Source organism: Danio aesculapii, chromosome 24 (assembly GCF_903798145.1).
Source record: "Danio aesculapii chromosome 24, fDanAes4.1, whole genome shotgun sequence".
In the NCBI taxonomy this organism is placed as follows: domain Eukaryota; kingdom Metazoa; phylum Chordata; class Actinopteri; order Cypriniformes; family Danionidae; genus Danio; species Danio aesculapii.
Window position 1 is genome coordinate 6,744,316 of NC_079458.1, and position 24,555 is coordinate 6,768,870.

General features: G+C 36.2%; 1 protein-coding gene across 1 annotated transcript; it reads left to right on the top strand.

Moving 5' to 3' along the window:
* The first annotated feature begins 2,614 nt into the window (after positions 1 to 2,614).
* Positions 2,615 to 23,546, top strand: mcm4 (minichromosome maintenance complex component 4). Its single transcript, XM_056450826.1, has 17 exons — positions 2,615 to 2,668; positions 5,238 to 5,295; positions 5,388 to 5,522; positions 6,036 to 6,199; positions 10,126 to 10,227; positions 10,316 to 10,411; positions 10,559 to 10,654; positions 11,450 to 11,588; positions 12,784 to 13,004; positions 14,003 to 14,123; positions 15,623 to 15,882; positions 16,095 to 16,460; positions 17,626 to 17,753; positions 19,206 to 19,413; positions 20,421 to 20,649; positions 22,770 to 22,903; positions 23,017 to 23,546. The coding sequence occupies exons 2-17, from the start codon at positions 5,250 to 5,252 to the stop codon at positions 23,107 to 23,109; spliced, it is 2,538 nt and encodes an 845-aa protein (XP_056306801.1). The 5' UTR covers positions 2,615 to 2,668; positions 5,238 to 5,249; the 3' UTR covers positions 23,110 to 23,546.
* The last annotated feature ends 1,009 nt before the right edge of the window (positions 23,547 to 24,555 follow it).

Here is a 24,555-nt window from a genome sequence, read left to right on the forward strand (position 1 = left end):
GCGCGCATTTGTACGAGCGCTCGGTTTGCGTCAGCGCTTCTCCTCCCCCTCGCAGAAGCCAGTGAATGTCCAGAGTCAGTCACATGTTCCTCCCGGGCTCCTATTTGAGGAGAGTCGGGTGTGCATGTACGCCTACCAGAACACAGAGGAGCAGATCGAGAACAGCCTGTCAGAACTGCGTGTTGTAGGACACGAGGACATGTCTGAATGCGCCTGTCTGTCTGTTTGCGTGTGCGGTTCAGTCTGACACACTCTGAGAATTACCAACATATATTTATATATATATAGTATCGATCAAACGTTTGGGGTCAGTTTATTTATTTTAATGCTTTAAAACAAAAAAAAAAACAATCATTCTCTTCATCAAGGCAGCATTTATTACATGTAAAGAATGGTTAAACAGTTAAATAGTTATTAAAAATTTAATCTGCTTTCTTATTGAATGTAGATTCAAGTGAAATTATTACTCCAGTCATTATTGCTTTTATTACTATTACCATTAATAATAATAATAATAATAATAATAATAATTAATATTAGAGTGATTTCTGAAGGATCGTGTTGACTAAAGACTGGAGTAATGAAGATAAAAAATCATCTTTAAAATCACTGGAATAAATGATTAAAGTAAATCATAAACTACTTTTGTTATTTTATATTGCAATAACATACCACAATTTTACAACTTGTTCTGTATTTGTGATTAAATAAATGCAGCCTTGGTGAGCAGGAGAAGCTTAAAACATTTAAAAATCCCACTGACCCCAAGCTTTTGACTGGTATATATACATACATACACTGTAAAACCCAATAAGTTAAGGTAACTCAAACCATTTGAGGAAACTGATTGCAACAAACCATTTAAGTTTAAAAACTAATCCTAATGAGTACTGTGAACTTAATCCACTTGAGTAAATGAAGCAATTTGAGCACAGTAAAACCCAATAAATGAAGAGAACTCAAACCAACTGAGTACTGTAAAACTCAATAAGTTAAGGCAACTCAAACCATTTGAGGAAACCGATTGCTACAAACTATTTGAGTTAAAAAACTAATCTATATGAGTACTGTGAACTTACTCCACTTAAGTTGAAGCAATGAGGTATTTAATTAACTGATTACCTTCAACACTGATTTCAAAACTCTTTTCAAATGAGTAGAATTAACTTTCTGTCAGTTTTGACTTAACTACACTCATTTCATTTGATAAAGTTGACTGTTGGGTTTTGTGTGTGTGTGTGTGTGTGTGTGTGTGTGTGTGTGTGTGTGTGTGTGTGTGTGTAAAGAGACATGTTTGAATGCTTATACAAATTAGAAACACGTAATTGAAAGTAAATAAATTTATGCACCACTATCAAAGTAAACAAATACAAGTAAATAAATATACGTTTTAGTATTGATAAGTTTATATTAAAGTAATAATAAATACGTTTTTTATCAATGCTGCTGTTGTTGACGTTAATAATCGTTTTTTCCCTTAATTTTAATAATCAAGATATATGGTCGTTGTTGTTATTTATATTAATATTTATGTTAAAGTACATAGTCTTAAGATATGATTGACTTGTGTTGTGTTGGAAGCATTTATAAGTGAAAGAATGTATTTGTATTATGTTTTATTATACTGTTATCACAATTATCATTGAGATCTTGTTTGTAGGCCTATTAATGACCAATGAATGAATTAATGAATGAATTAAGATTATTAGTATTATCACCATCACAACTAGTTTATATTGTAGATGTCCACAAAACGATATGAAACACTCATTTTCTTTTCGGCTTAGTCCCTTTATTAATCCGGGGTCGCCACAGCGGAATGAACCGCCAACTTATCCAGCACGTTTTATGCAGCGGATACCCTTCCAGCCGCAACCCATCTCTGGGAAACATCCATCCATACATACTCACTCACACTCATACACCACGGACAATTTAGCCTACCCAATTCACCTGTACCGCGTGTCAGTGGGGGAAACCCTCACTAACGCAGGGAGAACATGCAAACTCCACAAAGAAACGCAAACTAACCCAGCCGAGGCTCGAACCAGCGACCTTCTTGCTGTGAGGCAACAGCGCAGAAAAATATGCAGTTGTCACGTAGTAATCTTTTATTATTTTTACATGTAATTAGAAAAAATGCACTTTGATAAGATTTTAAAAAGTAAAGGTTTCGTTTTTCTACCTTTTACTTCTGTTCATAAAATTGTCATTAATGAGTCAAACAGTCATTCACTGAGAGCTACGGCAGACGCAGATGTTTTACTACGTGCAGGAGTTTCATCTTGTCAACCACACGGACATCTAGTGGACGCTAGAGGAATAACCACTATTTATACTGTGTTGATGTTCTTTCCCGCGAAAATGTCGGGCGAGACCAAACAGCAGATAGGGTGTCTTTGTGTCACTCATCCTGTAACGTCCATAATGCAAATATGAATATGTAAAAATGAATTACTTCAATATTAAAGATATTTAAATGCACAATTATTGTTAAACTAAGAAAATAACGGCGTTTATGAGAATGTATGCCCACGCATGTCACATGTATCCCCCTCTCGGCTCACAGTGAGGAGCGTGTTCGTGGTTGGTCAAAATTTCCCCGCGAAATTTACGTCACAGTCAGTTTCGCGCCACTGTTCACAGAAGAAGGGAAGCAGTGCGCACGGTAAGTGCTGTGCTTTTTATATGAACGTATTGCTGTAAGGCAAACTTCATTTTGGTGGCTTGAATCGTTCTTAAATATATGTGAGCGCAGTGCGTTATGATTTACAATGATGGAGATTATAAATATAATGTATATTGTTGTACGTTACATAGACTTGAGTTCTGTCATTGTTGTGGCTGAAGCCGCATGCTGCTCTTTCACATCTCTGCAGATATCTATGCAGACATACACAGAAGTTATTTATACGCTTTATACTTCTATAATAAAACTCAACTTCTTTCCCAGATATTCTTGCATAATTAATATTACTTGGGTTTACACGTTGTTAAAATATACAAGTTTTGGTCTGTGGTCAGCCATTTTATTTGGAGACAGCAAAAAAGACTTCTATTTTTGTCTTTTAGAAAGAAAAAACAATTGTTTTTTTGTTGCCATGATGTTCAGTTTGACATTTAATGTTTTGTTATCCATTGTTTATTTCCAATGTTACAGTATAGCGTTTATAAGATATGTTTTTCCAAGGAAATCATTAACGTTTTGTCTTCACTGTTAAGGCGAACAATAATGATGAATGTTAATAATAATTAACAAGTACAGTGATATGTCGAACTATTAGTATTATTATATGTCAGTTGTTATTATTATTTTATGTACAATTACAGTTAAAGTCAGAATTATTAGCCCCCTTCGAATTTTTTTCTTTTTTAAATATTTCCCAAATGATGTTTAACAGAGCAAGGACATTTTCACAGTATGTCTGATAATATTTTTTCTTCTGGAGAAAGTCTTATTTGTTTTACTTCAGCTAGAATAAAAGCAGTTTTCTATTTAAAAAAACTTTTTAAGGTCAAAATTATTAGCCCCTTTAAGCTATATCTTTTAATAGTCTACAGAACAAACCATCATTATACAATAACATGCCTAATTACCCTGTCCTGCCTAGTTCACCTAAGTAACCTAGTTAAGTTTTTAAATGTCACTTTAAGCTGTATAGAAGTGTCTAGTCAAATATTATTTACTGTCATTATGACAAAGATAAAATAAATCAGTTATTAGAAATAAGTTAGTAAAACTATTATGTTTAGAAATGTGTTGAAAAAATCTCTCCATTAAACAGGAATTGGTGAAAAATAATTTTGACTTCAACTGTATGTTATTGAATAACATTTATATTGCAAAATTTTACTAAATCTGCGAGAAACGAAAGCCATTAATTTAGAGTTATTTCAGATTATGTAACTTTATAGAAAAAAAGAATTGATTTTTTTGTGATCATTTATATTGAACAACTGGAAATAATCTAGTAAACATCGCTGTAGACAAGAATAGCGACCAACTGCATTCTCCATTAATACTCCACCCACCCCTTTCGAAAATGATAAATTAAAAAATGAAACAGATCAGAGCCAAAAAGAGATTAATAATAATAAAAGAAAAAAGAGAGAGGGAAGTTACAATACATATAACTAAAGTAAATAAACAAATTTACCTCTGCATTTAACTTAAAGTTAGGTACATAGGACTTCTACACAATAGGGTAAAAAAAAAAATCACAATAGCATATCAGAATCAGAATCAGAAAGAGCTTTATTGTCAGGTATGTTCACACATACGAGGAATTTGTTTTGGTGACAGAGCTTCTACAGTGCAACAGCATTACAGAGACAGGACAAAAAACAGATAATAAATATATTTTAAAAAATAGAAGTAGTGAGTGCAAATATACAGATGACAAGTGTATGTAAGTGTTTATTACTATATACAACGTTATATGTGCAGCTGTTATGTGCAAATTGGCATGTAAAGTGTCTTTTATCTTTTAGTATCTTTTATCTTCGTTATTGCACAGATCCATGAAGTAAAAGTTTTTGTAGAAACGCCATGCATCCTTGCAACAGACAGTTCCATATTTGCAATGTTCAAGAACATATACATTCAGTGTTTCTGGTCCAGGGGGTGTGGATGCTGCCAATGTAAAGCTAACAACTGCTGTTAGAGGAGAAAATAATATTCTTTTCTGGAATTGGATTTTTTAATAAGACTTTACTTGGGTGTAGTATTCAACATTTTTGCTAGATGAAATTTAGTTTCCCATTCACTTCCAGGGCATCCTGACTTATTTCTGGACCATTTAACTTTTATTTATACAGTTGAAGTCATTATTAACCCCTCTGAATTATTAGGCCCCCTGTATATTGTTTAATGAAAAGATTTCTTCGACATATTTCTAAACATAATAGTTTTAATAACTCATCTCATCTCTATAACTCATTTCTAATAACTGATTTATTTGATCTTTGCCATGATGACAGTAAATAATATTTGACTAGATATTATTCAAGACACTTCTATACAGCTTAAAGTGACATTTAAAAGCTTAACTACATTAATTAGGCAAGTCATTGTATAACAGTGTTTATTCTGTAAACAATTGAAAACAAATATTGCTTAAGGGGTCTAATAATATTCACCTTAAAATGGTTTAAAAAAATGAACTGCATTTATTCTAGCCAAAATAAAACAAATAAGACTTTCTCATTTCACTCATTTCTGCTGATTTCTCTTTCAGTTTTGAGTCAAGATGTCTTCACCATCATCCCAGAACCGTAAGAGAGACCCTCCAACCCGTGAGTCTCATTCTCTGTCCGTCCGTCTGTCTCTGCACAGATCTGCTGTTTTTTGCTCAGGCTTGTGTTTGATGGTTTGTGTGTGTTTGCAGCGGCGAGCGAGGATCCTCTCTCTCCTCCATCCCAGCGCTCCAGAGCTCATGATACCTCCACCGAGCTGCAGCCCATGCCCACCTCTCCTGCTCAGGATGCCTCTCTGTTCTCCAGCCCCATGGCCCCACGCTCCGGTACTGCTCAAAAATACTGCTCGCATCAAATTAATGAGATCATATTACTGATCATAATAAACACCAATAATAGCACCAACCAAGCAAATGCAAATATATCTGATCTGTAAGTGCCACAAAATTGTAAATTAGAATAAAATTGACCGTTTTACCTAACTTTACATCTTTATTTCTATAGTGCTTTTTACAAGATTGTCAAAGCAGCTTATGATAGATTTATAATGTTAGATTGCATCAGTTCAGTTTAGCATGAATGCCACTTGAAGTTTAGTTCAGCTTATGATCAGTGCAAATGTCACTACTCAAGGCTGATTCAACCATGTTTTTTAATGATGGTACACTAGGAAAATCCAAACTGGCTTGTCAAAATCTAAAGTATCTGTGGTTATAAACGATGTCCTTGTAAATATTCGAGAATCAGAATAGTCGATGGAGAATTAAGATCGGTGCATCACTAAAATGAAGCATGTAATTTGGGTGAAGGTTTGTAAACGTCAGCATTTGATGATCTAGTCCTGCAGAGTGAGATTGATGCCAGTTCTCCGCTGATGTACGGGACGCCCAGTTCCAGGGTGGAGGGGACGCCCCGCAGCGGCATCCGCGGGACACCGGCACGCCAGCGGGCTGACCTGGGATCTGTGCGGAAAGCCCCACAGGTCGACATGCACTCTGAGCCGGTGAGGGACTCTTGATACTCAGTTTCAATTAACCCTAGTGTACTGTTCAAGTTGACTATTCTTTCGTTATGTTTGGGGCTCTTTTTGCCCCATTGACTTCCATTATAATGACGTTATTTGGTTGTAAAGCCATGACAGCATATAATCATGCGTTCTTGGTGGGTTTCCCTGTTGTGAAGAGGTGCAATGTGTCATTTGTGCTGTTGATGATCAGTTGACAGCATTAACCCTTTAGATAGACCTGTGCAGAAAGTGTTCTGGCTTTTATATTAGGGGTGGATTCATATCATTTTTGAACTAGTAGGTTAATCTACCATTGATAACCATTGCAGGGAGATCACCTCCTGCGTTATTCAAATCATGTGTATGAAATAATTTTGTCCTCCCTGTAAAATATAATGATGACGGAAGAAGTTGCGGCGGGACATGCCTTAATGCTTGCTTAGGTTATTATTAAAGGTGTTTTCTGTCACTGTTTGTTTAGTGTAAAGCTGCACAATTACACAATTAAACATTAAAAGGCCGTGATCTCAATTCAAACCCGAGCAACATGAATGATAAATGATTATGATTTGCAAATGTTTGTTAATCCTTTGAATCGAAATAACACAGAAAAATTGGAATAACAGTTTATAGTATATAGATATAAACACTGATGCTTATGGGAAAGATTTAAAACACCATTGAATGGAACTTGATTATGGTGAATGCTGTAGCAATGACATTGTATAACCAATGGGTGGCGACAAACAACCATCAACATTGTCACTGAATGGGTTTTCAGAAATAATACACCTATAATCAAACATGAAGTTTTATGAGTGTTGTTGAATCATTAACTGAAAATAAATATATGTTGTACAAGATGTCAGATTTTTTTATTTAGCGTTGTCAACAACTGTAGCAAAGATCATTTTTTATATCGAATATTTCAGGGTGTTCTTGGGGTCTTAAGTATTGAAAGTTGATCAATCAATTATGAGAAAACTAAGACCTTTAAAAGGTATTAAAGTCTTACTTACGTTTTTACGAGGTCTTTGGTTTTGTTGAAGCTTTGTCTAAAGTGTTTGCAAAAAAGCATACCTATGTTTATTTCCTTCCTGATAATAACAACACTGTGCTCAATCCACGCAATTGGTTTGGACCGGGGAGTCCGGCCAAGTCACGTAATTTGCGACAAACGCGGGAAGGTGATGTGACGCTCTCCACATGTAGCGAAACCATAGAGCAAAACAGACGGTAAAATGGGAAAATGTAAGTTTGCGTACTCCTGGTTGGAGAAAGACAAGTTTAAACAGCGGCTGAAACCTGTTGCTGAAAACAACCACGTAATTTATTCTTTCAAGCTTTGTTTCTTCCGAGCTTATCTGAGTTCTGATGCATGGTTGTGCTCCATTGATTTATTTAACTACAACTGTTTATTAACAACTGTTTATTAAGTTAAAGGTTTGATAGATTAGAACTTGGAAGTGGCGTCGAGGTCTTAAAATGTTCTGAGAAGGTCTTTTACCTTTAGGATTCCTGCATATACCCTGTATGTTTCTTTTATTCAGCTGTTTTTTTTTCTTGATTTTTATTTTTACTAAATTTACAGGTTCTAATTTCTGTTAAATATTTTTGTGTAAATGGAAAGCAAATGACATTTGTCTCCTCCCTTTTTTGCTGATCCAAAAAATGGTCTGACCCGTGACTCAATAACCATAGTGTGATCTGAACTGTGAGATTTGTGATCCGTTACACCACTATTTTATATTTAGTTCTATGGAGTATACAGGCGGATTATAGTGTGTGTGCGTGCATAAATACACTTAATATGTTCTGAGCGCCAAAGCTGCTTGTTGACATATCAAGATAAGTGTGCAAAGCTCTCTCTCACACATACACACTATGCTCCATATAAAAGCCAGAAACTAAGCTTTTTTTTTTGTACCGAAACTGATGATCAACAGTAAAAATACAATTATTTTTATTTCTTCCCAATAGGGAAAACCAGCAACAATCAAGAATACATGATTTTGTGCTGTCATGGCTTTGCAATCAAAAAACGTCATTATAATGGAAGCCAATGGGGCAAAAAGAGCCACAAACATAACGAAAGGGTAGTCTATTTGCCCAGTGTTTTGAGTTTTTAAAAGTTTTGAAAGCATTTCCCTAAAATATGTCAAAATAAGGATTGTCACCAAAAATCCTTCCATTTGCTAAAACGCAGAGAAAGATGTGACCAAATTAAGACTCAAAATCACCCAAAAGTGGATAAACATCCCCAACAGCACATAAGAATTTAGAGTTACATCTTTGACTTTCAGGATGGATTACGTTTGAAGTGTTTTTTTCCTCAATGATTTCATTTGTTTAGAAAATGTAAATGTAATTGTAATTTTCTAAAAACATCATGACCTCAAATTTATAATTAATATTTTAGCTCCACTAATGCTAAAGCCATGACACAAAAAACATTGAGCTAACTTTTAATGTGGAAAACGAACATTTAAAAAATATATACAGAAATTAACATTAGTTAAGGGATAAATGAAGAAAAAAAAGACTGAAATATAAATAAACTAATAGTGTGTGTATATGACTGTAACATAATAAATATATATATATATATATATATATATATATATATATATATATAAAGCACATCACAAAAATACTACAAATGATGCTGAAAATCTAAAATATGAATAAAAACTATATACTAATTAGGGCTGGTCGGTATATCAAGTTCTGGTAATATATCGATATGATTCCTCAACTCGATGCAGGATTAGCCAATATCTTTCAAATCAATATGGTTTCAGGCCACACGTGCGCATTCTGCATGAAACAGACCACTCCAAGGTAGCACACAAGCTCCACTTGCACAAATGAGGGCATGCGCAAATGAATGATTCACTCTGAGTCATACAAAAGATTTGTTCAAAATGAAAGAATCATTCAAGAACGACCCATCACTACATGCAGTGCCTGTGTTGTATCGAAATCTGACTCCCGAATAAATCTGACTTCCCCTTGCCTGCACGCGCGTCACACAGCGTCTGTAGCTGTCACAGCGGTTTATCAGAAACCTTTTATCGATCATTTATTCCGCAATTGACAGCAAGAACGAACGTAGAAGCCTTGTCAAATTGACAAACTGCATGTAGCATGAATGTGTTCAAAAGAATTAAAAACGCCAAAATAGGATGAATTCATACCGCATTTTGAAAGTGAAACCAGCTCACATTCACTGATTACAAGTTCAGTATTTATTACACGACAGGCTCTTCTTTACATTTGTTATAACACATTTAGCTCTGCGTTCTGGTCTGATATTGCATATTGACTTAAATTCCGATAATATTCTAATCATTGTATTTTGTTTATTATTTATTGATTTATTCTAGCCCATTAACTGGAAGATTTGATTCAATGTGTATGTGCCTAGTGTACAAACAGTTGGTGGTTTAAACGATTATTAAAACTTAAACATTCGTTTATCTACCAAACATTTCTTTTTCTATTTTAATATCTCGTTGTTAGCTACTCTTTCAACAAATCACAACATAAGAATCATAAATATAATGATGATAATAACAGGGAGGGAAACCCCTGTGTTTGAATTATATTTTGCTCAACTGTTTAATAAAGTTTTTAAAACCATTTAAGGCAAGATACCGGATATATATATATATATATATATATATATATATATATATATATATATATATATATATATATATATATATATATATATATATATATATATACTGTCATTTCTCCTAAAAATACTGAGATATGATATTTGTTTTGCCCATATCGCCCTGCCCTAATACTAATACATATTCTAATAAACAATCTTTACCCTAAAATATAACTACTTTACAATATAAGTCTAAAAACAATCTTTATTCTTTAACATGTATCACTGTGTTCATGTTTAGGCATCGGGAGACGCAGCAGTGGCCGGAGATCAGGGTGCAGGACAGAGGCTGGTGATCTGGGGGACTGACGTCAATGTGGGAACCTGCAAGGAGAAGTTTCAGGTGTGCTGAAGGTCTATGTGACTGAACTCAAGCTGTTTATCCATGTCAAACCGACCTTCTATTGAGAGTCTGTGTGTTTCCTCTACAGCGTTTCCTTCAGCAGTTCACAGACCCCGACTCTAGAGAAGAGGAGAACACTGGTCTGGATCTCAACGAACCGCTTTATATGCAGAAACTGGATGAGGTGAGAAGAGGAGCACTCGTCACACTGAAGACTTGCTTGCATTCTGTTGCGTCATGCAAAATCCTTGATATTAATTTTATGTGTGATTAAGGTTGATCACATTTCTTTTTGAATAATAGAAGTATTTTGTGTTTGTGTGTGTTTCAGATCAGTGTTGTTGGAGAGCCGGTGTTGAATGTGAACTGCACTCATATTCAGACATTTGATGCTGATCTTTACCGTCAGCTCATCTGTTATCCACAGGTGAGATCTACAACAAAAGAGAATCTAGAAATGATGGATTAAACTGGTCAGAAATGACAGTAAAGGCATTTATAATGTTACAAGTTCTTTTGAACGTTCAATGCACCAAATTCTAACAGCATTATTTATGCTTATGTAATGTTTTTTTAAGCGCCATGTTACATCAGAATAACATGTTTCTGAAGCGTGATGTGACGATGAAGACTGGTAAAAAGATTTAGCTTTACTTTAAAGAATTTTTATTTTAGCATGTTGTATTTCCAGATTAGTAGGGGGCGGGGCTTTTTTTGCAAATCATTGCCTTATAGAAAGCTGTCAAGAGGGGCGTGGTTAAATATATTTTGACTTAAGCATCAAACTGACATCATCAAAGGAGCAAATGGCCAGACTTTGAAGACAAAACAAAAATTTTCAGTGTATTAACTTACACAGATTAATTGTTCACCTAAAGAATAACAATATGCACAAGCAAAATTAACGCTGTAAATTTTGGGTAGTTTCAAAGAGTTAAAAACATTATTTGTGTGTTATTTTGAGCTGAAACTTCACATACACACTCTAGGGACATCAGAGACTTATTTTACATCTTGCAAAATGGGGCATAATAGGTCCCTATAAATTTATAATAATAATTCACATTATTAAAGATTGTTTTGATAATTGTCATTATTACAGGTTTGTACTGTGTTTTTAGTAAAAACACAAGTGTTGCAGTGCTGTGTATGCTTATGAAATCAAAGTTTGATTTATTGGAATGTGACTTTGCCTAAAGTTTCTGACTTTTTTCCCTCACAGGAAGTCATCCCCACTTTCGATATGTCCGTCAATGAGCTCTTCTTCGATCGTTTTCCAGACTCTGTGTTAGAGCATCAGATTCAAGTGCGACCCTACAGCGCTATCAAAACCAGAAACATGCGCAACCTCAATCCTGAAGGTAAGGAACCTGTTGGAAATTGGTGATTTCAGTCTCTATTCAGGTTTCGACATCAAATTGTTGAGAATTAGAGGGTTTCAGTCTATCCTGATCGCGGCACCAAATTAAGAATTTAGTGATTTCAGTCTTTATCCCGGTCACAGCGCCAAATTGGTAAGAATTTGGGGATTTCAGTCTCTGTCCCAGTCACGGCACCAAATTGTTAAGAATTTGGGGATTTTAGTCAATCTGGGTCACGGCACCAAATTGGTGAGAATTTCTTGATTTCAGTCTCTATCTAGGTCACGGCAGCAAATTGTTGAGAATTTGGGGGGTTCAGTCTATCCGCATCATGGCACCAAATTAAGAATTTGTTGATTTCAGTCTCTATTCGGGTCGCGGCACCAAATCGTTAAGAATTTGGTGATTTTAGTCTCTATCTGGGTCACGGCACTAAATTGTTCAGAATTTAGTGATTTCATTCTTTATCCCGGTCACGGCACCACATTGGTGAGAATTTCTTGATTTCAGTCTCTATCTGCGTCACAGCAGCAAATTGTTGAGAATTTAGTAATTTCAGTCTTTATTTGGGTCACAGCAGAAAATTGTTGAGAATTTGGTGATTTTAGTCTTTATTTGGGTCACGGCACCAAATTGTTGAGAATTTGGTGATTTTAGTCTTTATTTGGGTCACGGCAGCAAATTGTTAAGAATTTGGTGATTTCAGTCTCTATCCGGGTCACAGTAGCAAATTGTTTAGAATTTGGTGATTTCAGTCACTATCTGGATCAAGGTAGCAAATTGTTGAGAATTTGGTGATTTCAGTCTCTATCCGGGTCACGGCACCAAATTGTTGAGAATTTGGGGATTTTAGTCTTTATTTGGGTCACGGCAGCAAATTGTTAAGAATTGGGTGATTTCAGACTCTATCCGGGTCACAGTAGCAAATTGTTGAGAATTTGGTGATTTCAGACTCTATCCGGGTCACAGTAGCAAATTGTTGAGAATTTGGTGATTTCAGACTCTATCCGGGTCACAGTAGCAAATTGTTGAGAATTTGGGGATTTCAGTCTCTATCCGGGTCATGGCACCAAATTGTTCAGAATTTGGGTATTTTTGCAATTATATTATTTAAGAGTATATTTCAACAAACCGAACGCAGATCTCACAGTTTAATGGTAAAGACCGAATACGTGACTCTTCTGTCTCCTGTCAGACATTGACCAGCTCATCACAATCAGCGGGATGGTGATCCGCACGTCTCAGCTGATCCCGGAGATGCAGGAGGCTTTCTTCCGCTGTCAGGTGTGTGCGTTTAACACGCGCGTGGAGGTGGATCGCGGACGCATCGCTGAACCTGCCGTCTGCCGAAACTGCAACGCCACACACAGCATGGCACTGGTGCACAACCGCTCCGTCTTCTCCGACAAACAAATGGTGAGCATCTCCCTTCTATTCAACTACATTTATTTATTTTATGTATCATTAAGCTGTCTTGTATTTTGTTTTATTTTCATAATTTTGGTATGCATGCGAGTTTTTCTACTTTTATTATGTCACTTTTTAACTCCCTATTTATTCATTCACGTGTTTATTGCTGTCTTATGATAATTTTGAGATTTTTTTTGCATTATTTGTTTACTTTTAACCCCACCAAAAAAGACATTCTGAAGGCATTTCTGTCCTACAGATAGTGTATATATATTTGATCATAGTAGTCTTTTGAATTATTTTGTATTATTTTTATAATTTTGTTTTTGCCTTGTTAGACTTTTACTGGATTTTTTTGTAAATAGTTTTTTTATCATTATTCAAAAGTGTGTTTAACATATTTGTTTAAAATTGACACCCATTTTTGTCTAATGCTAGTCTGAATTGTCTAAAATAACTTTGTTAATTATTTAACATCTTAATTTATTCTGAGGTCGCTTAAGGATAGCCTGACATGGCATTAAATGGTAAACAATTAAAACTATAATAAATAAAAATTAAATATATATGCAGTCTAGCCTGAAATTATTCATACCTCTGGTCAATTCTGACAATTTTTGTTCAAAGGTAAATAAAAGGTGGGAAATAAGTTTTCACAATGATGCCTGTACGTCACTTTATTATCTTTTAGAACAGGGGTGTCAAACTCAGTTCCTGGATGGAGTTCGGTTAGGGTTAGAAACTAAACTGTGTGGAGCTGCGGTGCTCCAGGAACTGAGTTTGACACCTGTGTTTTAAAAGAAACCTGTGTCATTTCCGGTCAAAAAAAAAAATCAGTCAGAATTTGCTTGCAGTGTGAATAATTTCAGGCTTGACTTTGATATATATGAGCATTTTATTTTAGTTCAGTTATTCTTCTTCACTCGTTTATATTTACTAGTTGTTTTGACTGAAACAAAAACAGAGAGGTGTTCTGATGTCATGTGTCTGTTGCGTGTGACCAGATAAAGCTGCAGGAGTCCCCAGAGGACATGCCTGCGGGTCAAACTCCTCACACCACAGTCGTCTACGCTCACAACGACCTGGTGGACAAAGTGCAGCCTGGAGACCGAGTCAACATCACCGGTATGAACTGCTGCCCTTTCAGGATTTGTTATGAGCAGCTGATGTTGGTTTATCTGAACTTTTTCCTCATTCATCAAATGTGTGAAGCAGAAAAGTTTATGAAACATTATATATTAGGGATTTTATTTAGACATTTACTTCATTTTCTCAGAGAAACTGAAAAGAACAGAAAAAAGATACTTGATAAATGAAAAGGTTCCTGTTTCTTGCTTTAAAAAAATAGTAATCGTAGAACATTCTAACATATTTATTGATGTTATAATTGTTAGTGTGTGTGTTGTTGTTGTTGTTATTATTATTGAAATTGACTCTTTATCAGGCAAAGAACCATATATGGTTACTTTATTGACATTGACTACAATATAGTTTTATTTATTTTGTACTCATATTTATTGAAAGGGTAAGAGTAACCAATTTGTGACTTACAAAACTAATAAACTTAACTTATATTAAATATTCTGACTATAAAACACTTTAAAAGAATGTTTTAAACCATATTACATTTATTTTATTATTTCAGAAAATAATTTCAGACAAATGTTTTACAAAAAATGTAAGATATTTATCAAACTGGAAGGTCTTATATGATCTTATCAATATTGTTCTCATCTGTATTTTTTGTATAAGACTTGTTTATTAAGCAACTTATGTTTGTGAATGATGTGTTGAATATTTATTACCAATATTGCTATGAATATAGTCAATGCTGCTGATATAGCATTAAAACACAATCAATTAATCAATTAATAAATAATTATTGGTCATGAAAGTTCAAAGGTCTTGTAATAAGGCCCGGTAACATTTTATTCCTCTTCAGTTTTTCCATTGAGTGTCTATAATGAGTTAATAATTATGACTAATAAACAGAATTTGATAGAATTAATATTTTGCATAATGACTGACAGTTAGGGATGGATTTGAGCGAGGTAAGTGGCCGCTTGGGGCGACCACAATAAATACCTAGAAGTACAAATTATATTAATAAATTATTCATAGGTCTAATATTAGATAATATTAGATAATCTTATATAAAATTGTATCGTAGTTTTTACGTCTGTGTGGATTTGTCTCTCAACCCCCAATAATAGAGCAGTTCAGCAGTCAAATCAGATGAGGATTTAGTTTTAAAATGAAACAATTTATTCATTATTTTTAGTTGTTTTTGTATTTTTATTTTAAGAAAAAATGTAGTAAAGTAGATTAAGTTATATTTAAAAAAACCTGCAAAACAAACAAACAAATAAACAAACAAATAAACAAACAAATAAATAAATAAATATAAAGGGTGTATTAATATTTGTAGGCCCCATGGCTGGAATTGCTCAGGGCCCCTAAATTACTAAATCCACCTCTGACTAACACTTTTTTTTATTTTCCTTCAGTTTTTCCAATGAGTGTCCTATAAAGGGTTAATAATTACGAATAATAAACAAATAAAGAATATAAGGGAACAGATTTTTGGCCAAATGACTGAGCAACTCTTTTGTTATTGTGCTCAGGCATCTACAGAGCTGCCCCGATGCGTCTGAATCCACGGCAGAGCCAGGTGAAATCCGTTTACAAGACCCACATCGATGCCATTCACTTCCGCAAAACCGACGAGAAGCGTCTGCACGGACTGGATGAGGACGGAGAGCAGAAACTCTTCACTAAAGAACGAGTCGCTCTGCTGAAAGAGCTAGCCGCTAAACCCGACGTCTACGAGCGCCTGTCCTCTGCTCTGGCTCCCAGCATCTATGAACACGAGGACATCAAGAAGGTCAGTTTGACGGGAAACTCTAAATTGATGATGTTGTTTTGAGTATGATTGAATTGCTCCTCCGCTTGCTAACTAGTCCCACCCTGTCCTCAGGTTTCAATTGACATTACGTCAAACATCGAATAAAACTGCACATTTCAAAGCACTTCACGGGACCTTTAAACAAAGAATAAACTCTTAGTACGTGAGTTGATGGTGTTGATGTTTTCCAGGGCATCCTGTTGCAGTTATTTGGCGGGACGCGTAAGGACTTCACTCAGACGGGTCGAGGAAACTTCCGTGCTGAAGTCAACATCCTGCTGTGTGGTGATCCAGGCACCAGTAAATCCCAGCTGCTGCAGTACGTGTACAACCTGGTTCCTCGTGGTCAGTACACGTCCGGGAAAGGATCTAGCGCCGTGGGTCTCACAGCCTACGTGATGAAGGATCCTGAAACCAGACAGCTGGTCCTGCAGACCGGAGCGCTCGTGCTCAGTGATAACGGCATCTGCTGCATCGACGAGTTCGACAAGATGAGCGATAACACCAGATCTGTGCTGCACGAGGTCATGGAGCAGCAGACGCTCTCTATTGCTAAGGTGCGTAGGCTAATGACCGTATCTGATCATCTTGTTGCAATTAGTTTGAAGTAATTTAACAAGTATAATCACAAAAATACTTTATTGTATAATGTGTTAAAATCAACAATGAGAAAATGCGATATTATAGCATGTTAAAGTTCATTTTTAAAAATACAACCAAATGTTAGAAGTCAATATAAATTAGCTTTTAAGTTAAGTTGTTAACTACATTTAATAAAATGATTTCGACTTTCGATTTTAATAATAATAATAGTTCCTGACATTTATATAGCGTTTTTCTGGACACTCAAAGCGCTTTACACATTTTTGGTGGAAATCCCCTCATCCACCACCAGTGTGCAGCATCCACCTGGATGATGCAAAGGCAGCCATATTGCGATTAGTGGAGAGGAGACAGAGTGATGAAGCCAATTATGGTATAGGGATGGTTAGAAGGCCATGATGGACAGAGGCCAGTGGGCAGATTTGGCCAGGATGCCGGGGTTAAACCTCTACTCTTTTTCGAACGACATCCTGGGATTTTTAACGACCACAGAGAGTCACGACCTCGGTTTTAACATCTCATCTGAAAGACGACAGTGGTATAGAGGCCTTGTTGCTATACTGGGGCATTAGGACCCCTGCTGGTCTCATTAACACCACGTACGGCAGCAACCTAGCTTTCTTATGTGGTCTCCCATCCAGGTACTGACAAGGCACAGCCCTGCTTAGCTTCAGTGGGTGACCATGTGAGAGTTGCAGATAATGAAAATGAATGCATTTTAATGAATTAAGCATTAACTATGAAATTAACATCACCTAAGATTAATAAGTGTTTTTGTATTTGTCATTACATTGACTTTGAGTCAGAGTTCATGAACAAAAGGCCTATAAATAGTCACAGATAGTGAAAATCTTCCTGTTTGAGAACAACAGTCTAACCACTACTAATACAACAATCTAGATATTCTTAAAATGCACTCAAAAGTTTAAACAATTATTCATGGCATTTTGAGATACCCGTGAAATCAATATTGTGCATGTTCATTATCACAATATATAGAATTAATCAATATCGACATGTATCTAAAGGTGCATGAAGGATTGGGTTTGGAATTGGAATGCGTTTGTTTAAACTGATGATTAATGCTGGATTGTGTGTGCGTGTCTGTGTGTGTCGTAGGCTGGGATTATTTGTCAGCTTAATGCTCGGACCTCCATCCTTGCCGCAGCCAATCCGGTGGAGTCTCAGTGGAACCCCAAAAAGACAACGATAGAAAACATTCAGCTGCCTCACACACTGCTGTCCAGGTACAAATCAAACCTGAGCCGTGTTTACAGCGGATAATGTCTATTAATCATCTGCTGAATATTTCAAACAATGTTGTTTTTTTTTAATTATTCAATGCTCATCAGGACTGCATTAATTTGATTAAAAATACAGGAATGATCTTTTTATATTGTTTAAATGTTATTGCAATTTCAAATAACTGTTTTCTTTTAGGATTTATTTAAAAAAATAATTTATTCCTATGTATTTTCAGCATCATTACTCCTGTCTTCAATCCTTTAGAAATCATTTTAACACTCTGATTTATTGAGCAAGAACGTTTTCATTATTAGGGGTGTCAAAATTAATTGTTTCTTTGATGCGATGCAGACGTGAACAATACAACAGTATCAGTTCAGTAATAATCATAACCGGTTATTATGTACTGATGTCATTTATCACATACACATTATATAGCGGTAGCTTACTATGGCGAGGGAGGTGACCGTGAGTAATTAAAATACTCCAACTACTTAAAAAGCAGATAGCTGTGCACAGTTCACTGCTGGTGTGTTTGCTGGACGGTCTTTTACTGACAGGGAAGTACATCAGAACCCAGCTTGGAAAAAATGAAAGCTAAACTCTCTCTCTGTGGCCTCTTTTCACTGCTGGCGTGTTTGTGAGCTAATTATCTCCTCTCTCGGCTGTTACAACAGAAACGAGCTTGTCTGCAAAGCAAGTTTTCTCCATTACGTCACAGTCTATGAATCAGCTTAACATCAGTGTCGCTGTTTGCTGAACAGAGCCGCGCTGACCGTTAGAGCCAATTGAAGCCTTTTCTGTTGAGTGCCTGACCAATCATAGGCGTTTAAGAACTCGCTCGACAACGCTTTAAAGGCAAGCGGGATAATATTGACATTTGTTTATTTGATTTAAATGCTTTTATTTGATAAATTATACATTTTAATACAATAATTATTGTGATGCTAAGTAAAATATCTAATTGTTTATGGAAAGCATCGTCAATCTGTGATGCAGCGGGATATCGAATTGAACCGAATCCATGGCATGATAATTGTAACCGGACCCTCAAACCAGTGTAGGTTCACACCCTTATTTATTATCAAAATTTAAAAGTTGTGCTGCTTAAAATATTTGGAAACCAAGATGTTATTTTGCAGAAAGTTTTAGTGCAGTATTTATGTGAAATGCCAATAAATTAAGGAATGTAATACTTTTAATGCTTTTCAATACTGACCCAAACAATTTAATGACATAAATTTTGTCAGCATAAAGTTGAATTTTATTGTAAAATTTACAATAAAATTGAAATTGTAAAATTTAATTATAAAACCGGAACTTTAAAGACATTTATTATCAAATTGGGCAAATTTAGAATTGTCTTTTTCACTTTTGTGATCTGAAAGATTATTATTATTAGTGCTTTTTTATTTTTTCTCGTTTAATAATTTCTCTCTACGTCTGGTTCTTAGGTTTGATTTGATCTTCCTAATGCTGGACCCTCAGGATGAGGCGTATGACAGGCGTCTGGCGCACCACCTCGTGTCTCTGTATTACCAGAGTGAAGAGCAGATTGAAGAAGAGCATCTGGACATGGCTGTACTGAAAGACTACATCGCCTTCGCTCGCACAACTGTGCATCCCAGACTGAGTGAAGAAGCCAGTCAGGCCCTTATTGAGGTATAGAAACACTAATACAGCACAGCATTATGTTGGCCTCTCTGTTACTATGAAATTAAGGACATCACTGTGATGAGACTCTTTTAAAGCGTTAAAATACCATAATATTTTTGCAGTTATTTCAGAAACATGCTAAATGAGCATTCTTGTTTATCTGAAAAACAATGCTAAAGTCAGATATTCTCTTTGAAAATGTGCGCTCTATGTCGATAGGTCTGTCTTTTTTTTGGTCTCCGCCCACTGCCCTTGTAACCAATTACATTTCAGCGGGTTGCCTTGAAGGCTGTCTCGATATATGTGGCTTTTATACAGTTATAAAAATCCACATGGATGATATTAAATTAGCAAATAATGCAGTTATTATAGAGGTAAACATAATCTGAGCAGTTTACATTGTAATGCTGGTTCACACCAAACGCAGAGCACCACGTCACTTGATCTAGTTTACTCACAGGATGTTTTTTTTTTACCTTAAGCTGATTTTCTGCTCGAGTTGAATTATTTGAATTTGGACAGAAGACATGATTAAGCAGAATTTTGCTTCATTCATGCTGATTATTATGTAATATGTTTTAATCCATATTAATTTTGCCAGGACATTAAATATGGTATTAAATAAACAGGCAACAACACATAAATCTTTGCCGCACTGTAAAAGTGCATCTTTTCAATCATGTTTGCGTTAACTTCATATGTAATCTCAATTTGCTAGTGTGAATACTTTGACTTTTGGCTCACTCCTGCTGGTGTCAGCAATCTGGCAACCTGAGGAGGGGCCGGGTGAAAAAATAAAAATCCAATATTTTGAATTTGCACTGCAATACCTAGTTCATCCACTAAATGTATACTGCATCTTTAAATAATGATCCTAAGAAAGAGATGCTGGGAACATTAGTATGGACAGGTGAAATCAATTAGACCGAATATACAGGATTATCATGGGACATTTGGCAACCCTAGTTAAACGTAATGTTTTGATGTCAAATTTGTTATTTTGATCCACACAGGCGTATGTGGACATGCGTAAGATCGGCAGCGGTCGAGGGATGGTGTCTGCGTATCCCAGACAGCTGGAGTCACTCATCAGGCTAGCTGAAGCTCATGCTAAAGTACGCTTCTCCGGAAAAGTGGAGACCATCGACGTGGAGGAAGCCAAGAGACTCCACAGAGAGGCCCTGAAACAGTCTGCAACTGATCCCAGGACGGGATTTGTGGATATTTCCATCCTCACCACAGGTAGGATTTATAGAATCACTGCAGAAATACACTGTCAGCACTGGTTGGGTTGAGTCACATCAGTAGTGCAAGATCAACTAGTACGACTATATTAAAAATAGACAATAATAATAAAATGATTAGAAATTAAATTGTTGTTTTGTAAAATTATTATTTTTTTATTAATATTATTGAATGTGCAAAGCACTCGTATTAGTCACTCACTGAAAAAGATAAATGTTACATGAATAAAGTAAATGCAAAAAAAGTTAATATATTAATATTAATTTATGTATTAGGTAGAGTGTGGACATCTAGAATGACTCGATGAAAAATATACTACTCATTTCAAATTAACAAGACAATGATTTAATAGATGATATATAAATGATTTTTAGTTTATGAATAAAAATGTATTGGCTATATTAATGTGTGTGTGTGTGTACACTTCCTGACAAAAGTCTTGTCGTCGATCCCAGTTGTAAAAGCAACTTATAATAAGTCAACTTTTAGTTAATCATTTGGAAAAGTGGCAGAAGGTAGATTTTTCCAATAGAAGACCTGTTGGAACCAGCATGGACCCAAGATTCTCACAAAATCAGTCAAGTTGGGTGAAGAAAAAATCATGGTTTGGGGTTACATTCAGTATGGGGACGTGCGAGAGATCTGCAGAGTGGATGGCAAAATCAACAGCCTTAGGAGAGGGCAAACCACAGGAGAGGGCAAATTCTCCAGTAGGACAGTGCTCCTTCTCATACTTCAGCCTCCACATCAAAGTTCTTGAAAGCAAAGGAGGTCAAGGTGCTCCAGGATTGGCCAGCCCAGTCACCAGAAATGAAGATTATTGAGCAAGTCAAGGGTAAGATGGAGGCATTGAAGATGAATCCAAAGAATCTTGATGAGCTCTGGGAGTCCTGCAAGAACGCTTTCTTTGCCATTCCAGATGACTTTATTAATAAGTGATTTGAGTCATTGCAGAGATGTATGGATGCAGTCCTACAAGCTCATGGGAGTCATACGCAATATTCATTCTTTCTCCACTGCACCATGACTTTATATTCTACATTATTTCTGTTAAGTGACAAGACTTTAGTCTAAGGAAAGTCAGACCTTACTGTCCTAATTAAATAATTAAAAATCAAGGCATGATCATATTTTATTTTGGTAACATAAGTGTAATGGCTGCATTTACACTGCACGGTTGAAGTGACTCAATTCCCATGTGGCACAGATCAGATATGGCCCATGTATGTGTAAGCAGGAACAAAGCACATGGATTCCGATTTACTCAAATCAGATTATCCGATATGAATCGGATCTGTGCCCTCGTGTCTGCGGCATAAGCAGGTAGATCGGATTTTCACCTGTCAATGCGAGTCGCGTGTCATTAAAAACCATAGCGAATGACGTCAAGTCTGACACTTTCTTTTCAGAACAGACTTCAGCCGAGTCCCAAACCTTAAATCTCATACACGAGGACTTAAACAGCTTTTATATTGTCATATAGCACAGGTATTTAAGCATGTTAACGAGAGCGAGAGAGCGCAATGTCTGCCACGTAATCAATATAAACTAAAATAAAACTAGTGCATACATCACGTGCATAAATCACACCATGGACATGACATTAAGATGCCTAAAGGTTTAAAAAAGCCTTTATATCAAAAGAAGATGGCCAATTGAGAACCTTTCTGTCCTAAACTATAGTAAAACAGCTTGTCAAAAGCTGTGAACAGATTACATACAGGAATAGAGAAAAGAGCACTCTTTAATTATCAGCTGTCAGTCAGCGCCCGCTCTTTTTTTTTTTCCTGGTCATTGCGCCTTTGCCGTGTGCTGTGTAAATGCAGACGATCGGATACGAGTCACTTTTAAAAGATGATGTAAGCAGGTCATCAAAAAAATCGGAAACAGTCACAGAATCGTAATGACCATCAAGATCTGCAGTGTAAATGCAGCCTAGAGGCTTGATCTGATTTTGCCATGAAATAATCAAAGAACCCGATGTGACAACTTCAAAACTCTCTCTTAATTACTGGTTTTAAATTTACAGTGCTGCTCCTTTCGGATTTCACGGAATCTGAGTAATACATGCTGATTGCAGCAAGTCTGATGGTTTTGATTTGGTTGTTTGTGGACAGGAATGAGCGCTACAGCACGCAAGCGTAAAGAGGAAGTGGCTCAAGCACTGAAGAAGCTCATCCAATCAAAGGGCAAAACACCAGCAATGAAGTACCAACAGCTGTTTGATGATCTCCGTGGCCAGTCGGAAGCGGTATGATTGATTTAAATTGTCTTAAATGATTATTTACAGAGATCCCACACTTCTTAAAAGTAATGAAATTCAGACATGTGGATTCAAATAATCATATTGTTTCCTCATTTCAGGCCATCACTAAGGACATGTTTGACGAAGCCCTCCGACTTCTGGCTGATGAAGATTATCTGACTGTCACAGGAAAAACTGTCCGGCTTCTCTAAATCTTTGACTCTGCTGCTTCCTCTTTTGCTACTTGCATTTCCTGTTGTGCTTTTTCTATCGAGCAAATGTTGTTAATAGTGTGTGGAGCCTTTCTGGTTACAATAAATGAGTTTTGTTATTCTTACAAAGATTTTGTATATAGCGTGGTTTAGTTATTTTGCACACAGGTAATATGCAAAGCGTGTACTCTGATCCAAAGCCATTGAGGTGTTGGTAAGAACATTAAAGAATGGTTTATATCTGGTGCAGAAACAACATGAAGATGAAACGATTCACAGTGTGTTTAATGACAAATAAATGGACTACGAAAACACTGCTTATTATTGTGCAGGAGTTTGAACATTTACATAAACAATTTCATTGTGGTTATTATACATAGATTCTTTTTACGATGGTAAACTAACTGAAGATTGAAATAAACAGCTGATTGTTCAAATTTGTGTCCTTTGGGTTTATTTTTGTCATAATATTGTTCATTTTAGGACTTAAAGATGAATTAATGACCACAAAACAAATTACTGATGAGGTCTTGATTTTTTTTTTTCTTTACTGAGGAAAAATACTTAAAATTACCAGGCTTTGGTTGACTATAAGGATGTCGGCCACATTATTAGGTACACCTGTTCCAACTGCTCGTTAATGCAAACTTTTAATTAGCCAATCACATGGCAGCAACTCAATGCATTTAGGCATGTAGACCTGGTCAAGACGGTCTGCTGTAGTTCAAACCGAGCATCAGAATGGGGAAGAAAGGGGATTTAAGTGACTGAACATGGCATGGTTGTTGGTGCCAGATGGGCTGGTCTGAGTATTTCAGAAACTGCTGATCTACTGGGATTTTCATGCACAACCATCTCTAGGGTTTACAGAGAATGGTCAGAAAAAGAAAATATGCAGTGAGCGGCAGTTCTGTGGGCGCAAATGCCTTGTTGATGCCAGAGGTCAGAAGAGAATGGCCAGACTGGTTTCAGCTGATAGAAAGGCAACAATAACTCAAATAAACACTCGCTACAACCGAGGTATGCAGAAGAGCATCTCTGAACACACAACATGCCACTCCTGTCAGCTAACAACAGGAAACAGGCTACAGTTCCCACAGGCTCACCAAAATTGGACAATAGAAGATTGGAAAAGCGTTGCCTAGTCTGATGAGTCTTGATTTCTGCTGGGACATTCGGATGATCGGGTCAGAATTTGGCATCAACAACATGAAAGCATGGATCCATCCTGCCTTGTATCAACGGTTCATGCTGCTGCTGGTGGTGTAATGGTGTGGGGGATATTATCTTGGCACATTTTGGGCCCATTGGTACCAATTGAGCATCACGTCAACACCACAGCCTACCTGAGTGTATTGTTGCTGACCATGTCTATCCCTTTATGACCACAGTGTACCCATTTTCTGATGGCTACTTTCAGCTGGATAACGCTGCATGTCATAAAGC